General features: G+C 47.5%; 1 protein-coding gene across 2 annotated transcripts in view; it reads right to left on the reverse strand.

The window, feature by feature from the left end:
- Positions 1-291: 291 nt before the first annotated feature.
- LOC144768135 (uncharacterized) overlaps positions 292-12805 on the reverse strand; it is a 48176-nt gene continuing 35662 nt past the window's right edge. For both annotated transcript variants that reach the window (XM_078651567.1, XM_078651575.1), the window contains exon 5: positions 292-3035. In XM_078651567.1, coding sequence (XP_078507693.1) covers positions 911-1786 — 876 coding nt within the window. In that variant the 5' untranslated portion in view covers positions 1787-3035 and the 3' untranslated portion in view covers positions 292-910. The remainder of the gene's footprint in view (positions 3036-12805) is intronic.

A 12805-nucleotide genomic window follows, 5' to 3' on the forward strand; every position in this document is an offset into this window, starting at 1 on the left:
TGCTGTCCCAGGAGTTCTACATAGAACATCACATCAAGTGCTCTCGTGAAGACATCCTTAAAGTTACAGTAACATCCCAACAATACTCAAATTGTGGATTCTGTTGCAATGAAAAATATTTCCAGGCCTGAAATTTCTTTGGAGGTTGCATGCGGGCCGCCTAAGTTATCCTGCAAGAGTTTCTTGATGAATTCTATTGCAACTACAATATGTGCTCTCTCATGTAAAGTCAGGTTGTTGGAAGCTTTTCTGCAACTCAAGATACGCCTTACTTTTCACCTGGTGTGGATGCATTTCTCATGTTTAGTGATATCTCCTTTCTGAGTGTAACATTTCTGGCTTTCCCCTCCTGTATATGGCTTTAGTCCAGTGTGAATTCTCTCATGTGAAATGACATTGTATTCAAGACTAAACCTTATCTGACATTCAGAACACACATAAGGCTTTTTTCCCCCGTGTGAGTTCGCTCATGTCAAGTGAGAAGTAATTTGTACCCAAAACATTGCTTGCATTTCGAGCACTCGCAAGGTTTTTCCCCAGAGTGAGAAAGCTCATAAAGCATAACACTGTCTTTCAGATTCAACCTTTTATGGCATAAGGATTTTCTCTAGTGTGGAGTTTCTCATGGTGAAATAGCGTTTTTTTCTGCAGCTTTTCTGGCATTCAGAGCACTCATAAGGTTTTTCATCAGTATGGAGTCGCTTATGATTAGTGAGGCTGTGCCTATCAAATAGGAATTTCTGGCATTCACAGAAATTGGTAATGTTTTTCCCCTGTGTGCGTCTGCTCATGTAGAGTGAGATTGAGTTTAAAATGTATGCTTTTCTGGCTTTCGGAGAACTGATTATTTTGATGGTGTGTTTTCTTATGGCGCTTGTAACCATCTCTACCTCTGAATCTTTTCTGACATTTAGAGCACTGATAATTTTTTTTCTCGAGTGTGGATTTTCACATGACCAGTGAGATGAGATTTTCGTCTGAAACATTTTTGGCATTCGGAGCACTGATAAGGTTTTTCCCCTGTGTGGATTCTTATATGGTTAGTGAGACTGCTTTTTACACTGAAACATATCTGGCATTCGGAGCACTGATAAGGTTTTTCCCCAGTGTGGTTCATTATATGCAGTGTGAGATGTCTTTTTTGAACGAAACATTTCTGGCATTCAGAGCACTGATAAGGTTTTTCCCCAGTGTGGATTCTTATATGCTGAGTGAGAGACCTTTTTCGACTGAAACATATCTGGCATTCAGAGCACTGATAAGGTTTTTCCCCAGTGTGGATTTTTATATGCTCAGTGAGATTGCTTTTTTGACTGAAAAATGTGTGGCATTCAGAGCACTGATAAGGTTTTTCCCCAGTGTGGATTTTTATATGCTCAGTGAGATTGCTTTTTTCACTGCAACATTTGTCGCATTCAGTGCACTGATAACGTTTTACCCAAGTGTGGGTCCTTGTATGTTTAGTGAGTCTTTTTTTGTCACTGAAACATTTCTGGCATTCAGAGCACTGATAAGGTTTTTCCCCAGTGTGGAATCTCACATGTGCAGTTAGAAGTGATTTAAGTTTGAAATGTTTTGGGCATTCAGAGCACTGATAACGTTTTTCCACAGAGTGGGTTAATGCATGTTGATATAGACTCGCTTTGACTCTAAAGCTTTTCTGGCATTCAGAGCACTCAAAAGGTTTTTCCCCAGTGTGGATTCTCATATGCTCAGTGAGATAAGATTTACGCCTGAAACTTTTTTGGCATACTTTGCACTGAGAGTGGTTTTCCCCTGTGTGCATTCTGTCAAATTCTGTGAGATAAGATTTATGGCTGTATCTTTTTGGGCACAGGTAACTTTTTTCCCTAACTTCAGTTATTTTGCCTCGATTTTAGAGTCGGGCTTGTTTAGATAATGTTCAGCACTTATCTCTAAAAGAAATTGTGTGTAATCTTCTCAACACTTGAATTGAGCAAAAAATGTCGGGAAGCAGTCCTGTAACACCTGTTGAAATTTTTCTAACAGATAATAGTCTTTAGGTAATAGCCTCTCCGGCAGCAACTTAATTTGTGACTGAAGTTTTTCTCAAATCTATTTCTATAGGTTCTTAGCAATGCAGTAATAACGTGTTAATCTGATATTTAATGATTAAACTGATAAGTACCTTTTTGCACTGGTGTAATGGCAGTAACTGAGGGCGTTAGAACGTGCAGAATACTATTGTGGATCATTAGTCGCAGAACATCAGTTCCTTCTACCCTTTCTATGTTTGGGGTAAGTTTAAGGTTTGTAGTTCTGAGGATGAGGATTTATTTACATTAGATATAGCGCAACAGTGCTCCTTTAATCCATTTTTATATTTAACAGTTTTACATATCACTCCTACACAACAGATAATGTTGAGGCGATTTACATAGAATTACAGAACAGTACACAATAAAAAGGAAACAATCTGAGATGGTCATTAACACAATAAAGTGGTGAATTTTTAAGGTTTTCGCAAGAAAGAGCAGAGTGGGTCAAGGTGTTATATCCCGAGGCAGATAGTCTCAAACTTGCGTAACTGGTTAAAAATGGTTGTTGAACAAAAGGTGATTTTCCAATCTTTTGGTTGTTATTGTGTTAGCTTCGGAGTCTTCTTTCAGCGTCTTTTCTTTGATGGTATCCAGAAGAAACCTTTAGTTGTAACTCTTTTATGTAGTGTGTGCTTCCTCTCTAGAATTACATGATGCTTTAGATGAACGTTATTCTGTCATGCTGAGTCAATTTGTCTTTCTGATAATATTTCAGATGAGGATGCTGAAGTGGTCTTTCTACATTATTTCTGATGCTGTGTGCACAGATATGGCTTTGCTCTGGGTTAATGAAATGCAAAATTAGAGACTTCACTTACAGGTATAGTACTTTCCTCACCACACTTAGATTTTTGGAAATTGTTTAAACGTAGAATGCTGGATGTCCTTCAGTTTTTCCAAATAATCCTTCTTATGGCACTGACATTCACTTGCTTAGTGCTAAATCTTGCTTTCTTCGTCCGTAATTTCAATCACCTATAGTATTAAAATTAAATAGTTAATACATGTACATTTCCAAAAATATAATTTACAAGCCAAATCAATGCAGAATTTTGAATATGCTGAGCTGTTTTTCAGACAGAGCAGAGTGCAGAATGGTAGCATGAGAGTACTTGGATGTAGGAGTGAGGTTTTGTAGAATTTTCAACATTTTATTAAGCTCACAAAGAATACATGTACCCTATGGAGTTGCAACATCGAATCCCAAAGGCAGATTTGAAAGTCATATGGACTGGCACCAAACAGATATTAAAAAACTATATACTATTAATGAATTTGTAATGCAGATTTCTGGGAAGGGAATGACTCCTCCACGGACAACAGGCGTTTTCCCCTGCCCTGAGTTACCACCTACTTGTATCTGGTTTCCTGACTTTTGAGTTTTGGACTCTGCCTCAAGCAAATCTATTGTGTGCTGCGAGGACTATGCCTGGATCAGGGGTCCCCAACCTTTTGTGTAGTCAGAGCTACTTCTGGCCAGTGAAAATTGTCGTGAGCTACTGAACCCGGAGCAACTCGCGCATTTTTCCGAGAGACCCCCCCACGCCCAGTTTCATTGACTTTAAGCCTAATTTCATCAGAGCCAATACTGTGCATTTCTGCCCTCCGTTTCACTCGTTTTTTGTGCCTTTCTACCCTCTGTTTCACTCGTTTTCCCCTTGTTTTTTGTGGCTTCTGCTCTGTTTCACTCGTTTCCACCTTGTTTTTTGTGCCCTTCTGCCCGTTGTTCCCTTATTTTTTGTGCCCTTCTGCCCTCTGTTTCACTCGTTTTCCCCTTGTTTTTTGTGCCCTTCTGCCCTCTGTTTCCCTCGTTTTTTGTGCCTTTCTGCCCTATGTTCCACCCGTTGTCCCCTTGTTTTTGTGGCCTTCTGCCCTCTGTTTCACTCGTTTGTGCCTTGTTTTTGTGCCCTTCTGCCCTGTTTCCCTTGTTTTCTGTGGCCTTCTGCTCTCTGTTTCACTCGTTTTCCCCTTGTTTTGTGCCCTTCTGCCCTGTTTCCCTCGTTTTTCGTGCCCTTCTGCCCTCTGCTTCCCTCGTTTTTTGTGGCCTTCTGCCCTCTGTTTTACTCGTTTTTCCCTTGTTTTTTGTGCCCTTCTGCCCTCTGTTTCACTCGTTTTTTGTGGCCTTCTGCTCTCTGTTTCACTTGTTTTTTTTGGCCTTCTGCTCTCTGTTTCACTCGTTTTCCCCATGTTTTTTGTGCCCTTCTGCCCTCTGTTTCACTCGTTTTCCCCTTGTTTTTTGTGCCCTTCTGCCCTTCTGCCCTCTGTTTCCCTCGTTTTTTGTGCCTTTCTGCCCTCTGTTCCACCCGTTTTCCCCTTGTTTTTGTGCCCTTCTGCCCTCTGTTTCACTTGTTTTTTGTACCCTTCTGCCCTCTGTTTCCCTCGTTTTTTGTGCCTTTCTGCCCTCTGTTACACCTGTTTTCCCCTTGTTTTTGTGCCCTTCTGCCCTCTGTTTCACTCGTTTTCCCCTTGTTTTTTGTGCCCTTCTGCCCTGTTTCCCTTGTTTTCTGTGGCCTTCTGCTCTTTGTTTCACTCGTTTTCCCCTTGTTTTGTGCCCTTCTGCCCTCTGTTTCCCTCATTTTTCGTGCCCTTCTGCCTCTGTTTCCTTCGTTTTTTGTGGCCTTCTGCCCTCTGTTTCACTCGTTTTCCCCTTGTTTTTTGTGCCCTCTGTTTCCCTCGTTTTTTGTGCCCTTCTGCCCTGTTTCCCTCGTTTTTCGTGCCTTTCTGCCCTCTGTTTTCCTTGTTTTTTGTGGCCTTCTGCTCTGTTTCACTCGTTTTCCCCTTGTTTTTTGTGCCCTTCTGCCCTCTGTTTCCCTCGTTTTTTGTGGCCATCTGCCCTGTTTCACTCGTTTTCCCCTTGTTTTTCGTGCCTTTCTGCCCTCTGTTTCCCTTGTTTTTGTGGCCTTCTGATCTTTGTTTCACTCGTTTTCCCCTTGTTTTGTGCCCTTCTGCCCTCTGTTTCCCTCGTTTTTTGTTTGTGCCCTTCTGCACTCTCTTTCCCTCGTTTTTCGTGCCCTTCTGCCCTCTGTTTCCCTTGTTTTTTGTGGCCTTCTGCCCTCTGTTTCACCCGTATTCCCCTTGTTTTTTGTGCCCTTCTGCCCTCTGTTTCCCTCGTTTTTTGTGGCCATCTGCCCTGTTTCACTCGTTTTCCCCTTGTTTTTCGTGCCTTTCTGCCCTCTGTTTCCCTTGTTTTTGTGGCCTTCTGCTCTTTGTTTCACTCGTTTTCCCCTTGTTTTGTGCCCTTCTGCCCTCTGTTTCCCTCGTTTTTTGTTTGTGCCCTTCTGCACTCTGTTTCCCTCGTTTTTCGTGCCCTTCTGCCCTCGTTTTCCACTTGTTTTTCGTGCCCTTCTGCCCTCTGTTTTCGTCGTTTTTCGTGCCCTTCTGCCCTCTATTTCATTCGTTTTCCACTTGTTTTTCGTGCCCTTCTGCCCTCTGTTTCCTTCGTGTTTCGTGCCCTTCTGCCCTCTGTTTCCCTTATTTTTTGTGTCCTTCTGCCCTCTGTTTCACCCGTTTTCCCCTTGTTTTTTGAGTCCTTCTGCCCTCTGTTTCCCTCTTTTGTCGTGCCCTTCTGCCCTCGTTTTCCACTTGTTTTTCGTGCCCTTCTGCCCTCTGTTTTCGTCGTTTTTCGTGCCCTTCTGCCCTCTATTTCATTTGTTTTCCACTTGTTTTTCGTGCCCTTCTGCCCTCTGTTTCCCTCGTTTTTTGTGCCTTTCTACACTGTTTCCCTCATTTTTCGTGCCCTTCTGCCCTCTGTTTCATTCGTTTCCACTTGTTTTTCATGCCCTTCTGCCCTCTGTTTCCCACTTTTTTTGTGGCCTTCTGCCCTCTGTTTCACCAGTTCTCCCCTTGTTTTTTGTCCCCATCTGCCCTCTGTTTCCCTCGTTTGTCGTGCCCTTCTGCCCTCGTTTTCCACTTGTTTTTCGTGCCCTTCTGCCCTGTTTCCCTTGTTTTTCGTGCCTTTCTGCCCTCTGTTTCATCCGTTTTCCACTTGTTTTTCGTGCCCTTCTGCCCTCTGTTTCCCTCGTTTTCTGTGCCTTTCTGCCCTCTGTTTCCCTCATTTTTCATGCCCTTCTGCCCTCTGTTTCATTCGTTTTCCACTTGTTTTTCGTGCCCTTCTGCCCTCTGTTTCCCTCGTTTTTCGTGCCCTTCTGCCCTGTTTCACTCGTTTCCACTTGTTTTTCGTGCCCTTCTGCCCTCTGTTTCCCTCGTTTTTCGTTCCCTTCTGCCCTCTGTTTCATTCGTTTTCCACTTGTTTTTCGTGCCCTTCTGCCCTCTGTTTCCCTTGTTTTCATGCCCTTCTGCCCTCTGTTCCCCCTCGTTTTTCGTTCCCTTCTGCCCTCTGTTTCCCTCGTTTTTTGTGCCCTTCTGCCCTCTGTTTCCTTCATTTTTCGTGCCCTTCTGCCCTGTTTACCCTTGTTTTTCGTTCCCTTCTGCCCTCTGTTTCCCTCATTTTTCGTGCCCTTCTGCTCTCTGTTTCACTCGTTTTCCCCTTGTTTTTCGTGCCCTTCTGCCCTCTGTTTCCCTCGTTTTTCGTGCCCTTCTGCCCTCTGTTTCACTCGTTTTCCACTTGTTTTTCGTGCCCTTCTGCCCTCTGTTTACATTGTTTTTCGTGCCGTTCTGCCCTTGATGACGTCACAGGGGTCATACTCTCACAAGAAGAGTCTGCAGCACCAGGAGAGGAGCTTCATCCTCTTCACCCGCCCCCACCCTCAGCTAAGCTCCAATCCAAGCGGCTGGTTTGGGTGAGGGTGGGCAAATGCAGCCGGAAAAGTAAATAGCCCATGAAGGGCTACACAAGCTACTCCCGGGGTCTCCGCGAGCTACCGGTAGCTCGCGATCGACCGGTTGGAGACCCCGGGCCTAGACCTATCCCTCAACTATGGTCCAGAGTGTGAATCAAGGGCAATGAAATTAAGGCGTACTTTCATGTGTTCATTTTATTCCACCTTTTTCTGCACCTGGATTTACTGAGTGCAGAAAACCAGGACACAATCTTTTTCCAGACAGAAAACTTAGACTGAAAAGACGCATAAGACTCTGGGTGCAGCAGAAGCAGCCAAGACTTATGCTGTTTTTTTTCACTAACTGGGGGAAACACACAATTCTTCCCTCTGTTGGTGTTCACAGTTGTTGTCTGCCTGTGATTCGGTGTTGAGTGCAGAGCGTATCGATTAGAGCCGAGGGGCCGAGCCGAGGAGGAGTTGATGAGCAAGCGGAGCGGAGCCTGGGACGACTGCCAGGGTTTGTTTTGTGACCGGTTCCCGCTTCACCCGCGTCCTGTTATATGGGCGCTTTAAGTTCTACGGATCTGCGATGGAGGCAGGAACGGCCTCTGCCAGCACCGCAGTGCTAAAGCGCTGCTGGTGCTGCTCGTGCGGCGGCTGCTGCAGAGCACAGAGGAGCACAGAGGAGCCTTGGCCTGCCACCTGATTTATGTCAAAAATGTGTTTATTAATTTTTTTTCCCCACAGTCCACAGGCAAAAATTACATCATCACTTGGTCCCACGCAGTGGATCAGAAAGCCTCAACAGAATTATAACAGGTGGACAAAGTGTATTGATCAATATAAATCAGCTCCTCCTCTTATTAGATAAGCCAAATGAAAGATACAGCTTCTAAGTGCCCCAGAGCTTAGAGAGATAAAAAAAAAAAAAAAAAAAGACGATCATGCAACTTTGCTAAGCCAGCAGATAGGTCTAAAGAAAACTCAACGGCCTTCTGTAACGGTAATTTCTCCAGGTTGCTCCACCGAGGTGTTGTATGCGGAATAGCCAAAAAGCGTGGACAAACTCATCCTAACATGGGATAAGTAATTATGAATCTAACAAGGAACAAAGAAAAAAAACGAATAAAAAAACACTTCCCAGCGTGGCTACCGGCCGAGAAAGATGGCTGCGTTCTAGCAGAGCTCCGTGACTGCAGGGCACCTTCCCCGACAATTCGCACGCACAATACTCCTGACTTCAGCAGGCGCTGCTACGGCTGTATAAAACCGGGATATCTTACGGTTCCCGGTGAAGCAATCGGCTACTCCAGACTCCTAAAACTCAAGCGGCTACGAGACAGTGCAACCGGGGCCTAACAGCACTACGGAAGCCGTGGACTAAAGTTTCACGGCGGCCCGGCATACAGATGACCCGACAAGAACTGCTCCTGGACACAGAATAAAGGCGGTAAAAACCAAAACGGAAGCGGCTGCGCGCACAGGACATCCTTGGACTACAAGGTACTGGCGACTGCTGGAGGAGGCAGTGAGGGGGCTCTGACTGAAAACCCGACGTTACCGGGCAGGGACTGTGGACTGGGGACGCCGCAGTACGGCGGTACAAAATGGCGGCTTCCTGGAACCACCGGCCTCTCTGTTACCGCCACTGAGCACACCAGCCCGCTCACCTGCCCCACACGCAGCACTAGCTGCAAATCAGTGACACCAGCAGGCATTTTAAGGGGCCTAGATAGCACTGTGCGAAGACACCCGGCGCTGTCTCATGAGCTTAACGGGGCTATAGGGAGCAGTTCCACAGCTGAAAGACAGGAGCTGGAGGTACCACAGGCCGCTGGTTCTACACAGCGGACCAGCCCAGCGCAACACAGGCCCACACGCGTTCCCGGAGTCACCAAGGAACACACTGTACAACACATCGAGGAACACTTGGCAAACGGGGCTCTTCTCCTGTCCTCACAAATTTTTGGGTGCGTGTCCACTGCGATCAAGTACCATGACGGGCAGGTGCAACAGCCTCCGCACTTGGAAAAATATGCCTATGTAAAAGAACCCCAGAATGGTCAAGCGAACGAAGCACCACGCACATCATCCCAGACGACCAACCCGCCTGGTGACGCCGAACAGGTCACCCTGAAAGACGTTATGGCGGCATTGCACACAATGCAAACTTCAATGGGCACTATCTCCACCGATATCTCCCTGACAAGGGCGGACTTTTCCAAGTTGTCAGACCTTTTGATTGAGGTGGAAAAAGCTACATCGGGGCTAACTGACGACACGGCGGCCTTGAAACACAAAGTACAGAAACTGGAAGATGACAATCTGCTATTAAAGGCGAAACTTGACGAACAGGAAGGCCGCTCACGGCGCAACAACGTACGCCTGGTGGGTGTACCGGAAACAACAGGACCTATTCGTAGAAGATTTGATCCAAACTAAGCTGCAACTGAAGGGCCTGTCAAATTATTTCTCAGTAGAACGTGCCAACCGGGTGTCAGGGGGGAAACCAAAACCAGGGGCACCACCGCATCCAATCTTAGCGAGGATCTTTAACTTTCACGACCGCGATGCCATCCTGCCGACAGCTCGAATGGCTCCACCAGTCAAAATTGACAACGCAGAGGTCACCTTCTATCCAGACTACACGGCAGCGGTGGCACAACAACGACGAAATTTCACGGAAGTGAAAAGGGAACTCCGTTCTAGAGAACTCAAATACTCAATGCTCTTCCCAGCGAAGCTGCGTGTTGAAGCGGAGGGAAAAACGTGTTTTTTTAATCGCCCAAAGATGCGCAAGACTGGTTGGAGGGCTGGCGGCAGACAGGGAAACCCAGGTCCCCGGAAGAAAGACAAAATAACCGATAATGGAAAAGACAGAAGCCCACAACAAACTGCATCACTGAAGCGACGCTATGACTTGGCTTTTTAAGGATTAAGGACCTCACAGGCTGCCGCGCTTCACAACACAGCAGTAGGAGACTATGATATGGACACGGCCCGAGATTGGGCGGTGAGCGCAGGGTGATGGGTACTGTTACATTGACCTTCCTTACAATGGGTCGATTAAGGACGTGATACACAGGCAAGTTATGAAGACTCCTACAGGTAGGACCTACCGTGATGTTGGTAGCGCTGCATGGACATTGATGGGTGGGAAGGAGGCTATAACAGTCACGGTAGTCTCACCCTCACGAACACTACATTTTGTTCTGGGAAGTAAGCACTCTGCTCAGTTGGGGGTGGTGGATGGTTCTGTATCCGCCGGGCAGGGAGGCAGGGTGGGGGGTTGGGATTTTGATAGCGATAAGTTTCGGTTTGTTTTGGTCTCTGGTGAACAATGACCACTTTCTTCAGGGACTACAATTGTTTATCGGGGGCCATAATGAGCAATTGGAGATGGGGACTGTAGGAAGGTAGATCCCTGACTATGGTTACCCCCAACTTTTTGCCTGGTGTTTTGCTGGTTTTCTGACTTAGTTGACCTGGGGCCCTGCTATTCAGGACCCCAGGCCCACTGCTCTCTCTGTAAAATGGATTCCATGTACCCTAGGTACATATCCAATTGGATACTGAGTCACCTTATCAGACCCTGTACAGTATACCTTAGGTATCCAGGGCATAGGTGTACCCAGGGCCTACCAGGGGCTGAAGCATGTATTATGCCACCCCTGGCTGGCCATCCAAAACTGACACAACTGGCTGCTTGACAGCTGGGGCAAGGTGGTGTAATCACCCCTTGCTTTAGATATAGTATACCTATATCGAACCCTAAAATGGACACACAGATCTCCTATCAGTCACTCCTATGGCAGGCCTTAACAATCCTGAAGGCAGAGTGCTTGGAATCGTGTGAGATGGTGCTCTGGCATGAGCTGAGCCTGTCTGCGGCTTTCGGGATCTATCCCTTAGCCGTTTCCATGATAGCGTCAGACCATATACTCTTAAGTGCCTTATAATCCTCGCGGTTATGGTAACTTTGGACTGACATTATCTAAACATGTTGTGTAAGGTGTCATACGCTTTGGAATACTACCCCCTCGCCAGTTCTGGCGACGGGGGTAGCATTCCACCCCTCTAGAGGGAGAAGACATGTTGGTAACCTGTAACCCCGGTTAAAGTCAGACATAGCCTCAGCTCCACAAGATGGATGCTGCCACCGAGACACAAGTCTGCCCTCCTGTTGCTGGGAGTCCTCCCAGCGCAGGAGGCAAGGACAAAGGGTTTCCTGTCAGGGGCGGTGCCAGCACCGTCCCAGACAGGATTTTGTGCATCCTAGGTAGGCAGGGCTTCAGAGGAAGGTGACTGCAAGTGGCACCCCGGTGCTCACTATGCATAGGCCGGCTTGAACCAGTTCCAGGGGCACACCAGACCCTGAGCTGGGGAAAAGCCCGCCAAAGGAGAGGGGTGTAACCACCCCCCTCCTAGTCCCACCCACAGGGCAGGACTTAGTCGCGTGCCAGCCCCCTTTTGCAGGATAAAGGCAGGAGCAGGCCCCCTTCCAAATTAGATCAATCTTTGAATCCTGAACCGACTTTCTACGAGAGGAACTCAAGACTCTTCCTAAGATTTCTCCCTTGTGACTAAGGAGTAGTCACCCTTCAGCAGCAGGCACCAACCAAGGATCGCGGTCTGCTGTAAGTCTCTCCTCCGGATCAAGACTGCCCAGCTTGACGAGAACCGGCTTCCCTGGCACCTCTGACCTCATCTTCAGCCCAGCTGAGACCCGTGGGTGCGACGAGACCTCGAGGGACCGGCCATCATCAAGACTGCACGACGCTTGTCCAGCACGACCACCGAGTGACCCTCGACTAAGTGCTTTGGGGTAAGAGAAGCCCCGACCCTGAGCAGCTCCAGCACCGACGTTCAGCCCCCCTGCATCCACGAGATCTGCGTGGGGCCCTTCTGCTCTTTGCTGCTCACCGCGTTGTCCAGGTCACTTGCCCGTTGGCTAGTGACCCTTTTACGACGCTCCACGACGACAAACACCGCTGGTCTGGTTGCTCCAGACTAGCCCTCGCTCCCCTCCAACAGAGGAGCACCCTGGACCCTCCTGGTCCACTCCAGACTCCATTTTAGGTCCACCGCGTGGACTTGCGTTTGCCAAGACTTGTTGCCTCAATCCTGGGTCCAGCGACGTCGACAGCAGACACCTTCGTGGGACAGCTCGCACCTCCATCCTGGTCGCCGACAACGCCTCCTGGTCCGAGAGACTGCAGAGCCCATCAGCGCCCACTCACCTGGTCGAGGTGACTTCGTCCGGTGCCATCCTGGTGCCCACCTAAATCACTGGCTAGTGATTCAGAACTTGGTCCCCTCTGCTTTCAGGTCCTTCTTCTTCCCTGATCCAGGCTTGGATCACCACGAACTTCTTCACTGGCCGCCTGCCAGCAACTTCTTTCTTCAGGCTCCTGGTTCGTCAACGAGGGTTTCTGACGCAACTTGAACCCTATGCAGCGCAGCCCCTGGGCTAGGTAAACCGAGTACTCCGGTGCTCCAGCATAGTCCAACACTCTAAGTGTTCGGATCCACTCTTGTTTTCGACCTACCTAGTCGGGTTCGCCCGAGAACAGTAACTTTGTCTTTGCTAGCCTCCATAGACTTTTTCCCGCCTTACGTGTGAGAGTTCCCACTCTGCACACGACGTCCACAGACCTCCTGCTTCTAATCTAAGGGTTTAGCATCGTAGGCCTAGCATTTCTAAAGTCTATGAGAATAGTACTTACCTGCTAGTAATTTCGCATTCCACTTCTTGTGTATATGGTTTTTCGTGCCCCGCGGGCATTTGTGTAAATTGTGCGACTTTCAGTATTTTCTTAAGAGTTTTGTTGTGTGCTTAGCTCCCTGTCTCATAAAGAGCCAGGGTAGTCTTGTTATAAATAAATATACTTTATTTTTGATAACAACTTGTGTGGTGTCCTTTCACTTGGTGTTCAAGGGGTAATGTGATGGTAAAACAGCTGGCTTAACACGCCCTCTAGAGTCTTAGCCTTAGACTGCTCGTATCCATGCTACTAGGATAGC

Source organism: Lissotriton helveticus, chromosome 1_1, assembly GCF_964261635.1.
Source record: "Lissotriton helveticus chromosome 1_1, aLisHel1.1, whole genome shotgun sequence".
NCBI classification, from domain to species: domain Eukaryota; kingdom Metazoa; phylum Chordata; class Amphibia; order Caudata; family Salamandridae; genus Lissotriton; species Lissotriton helveticus.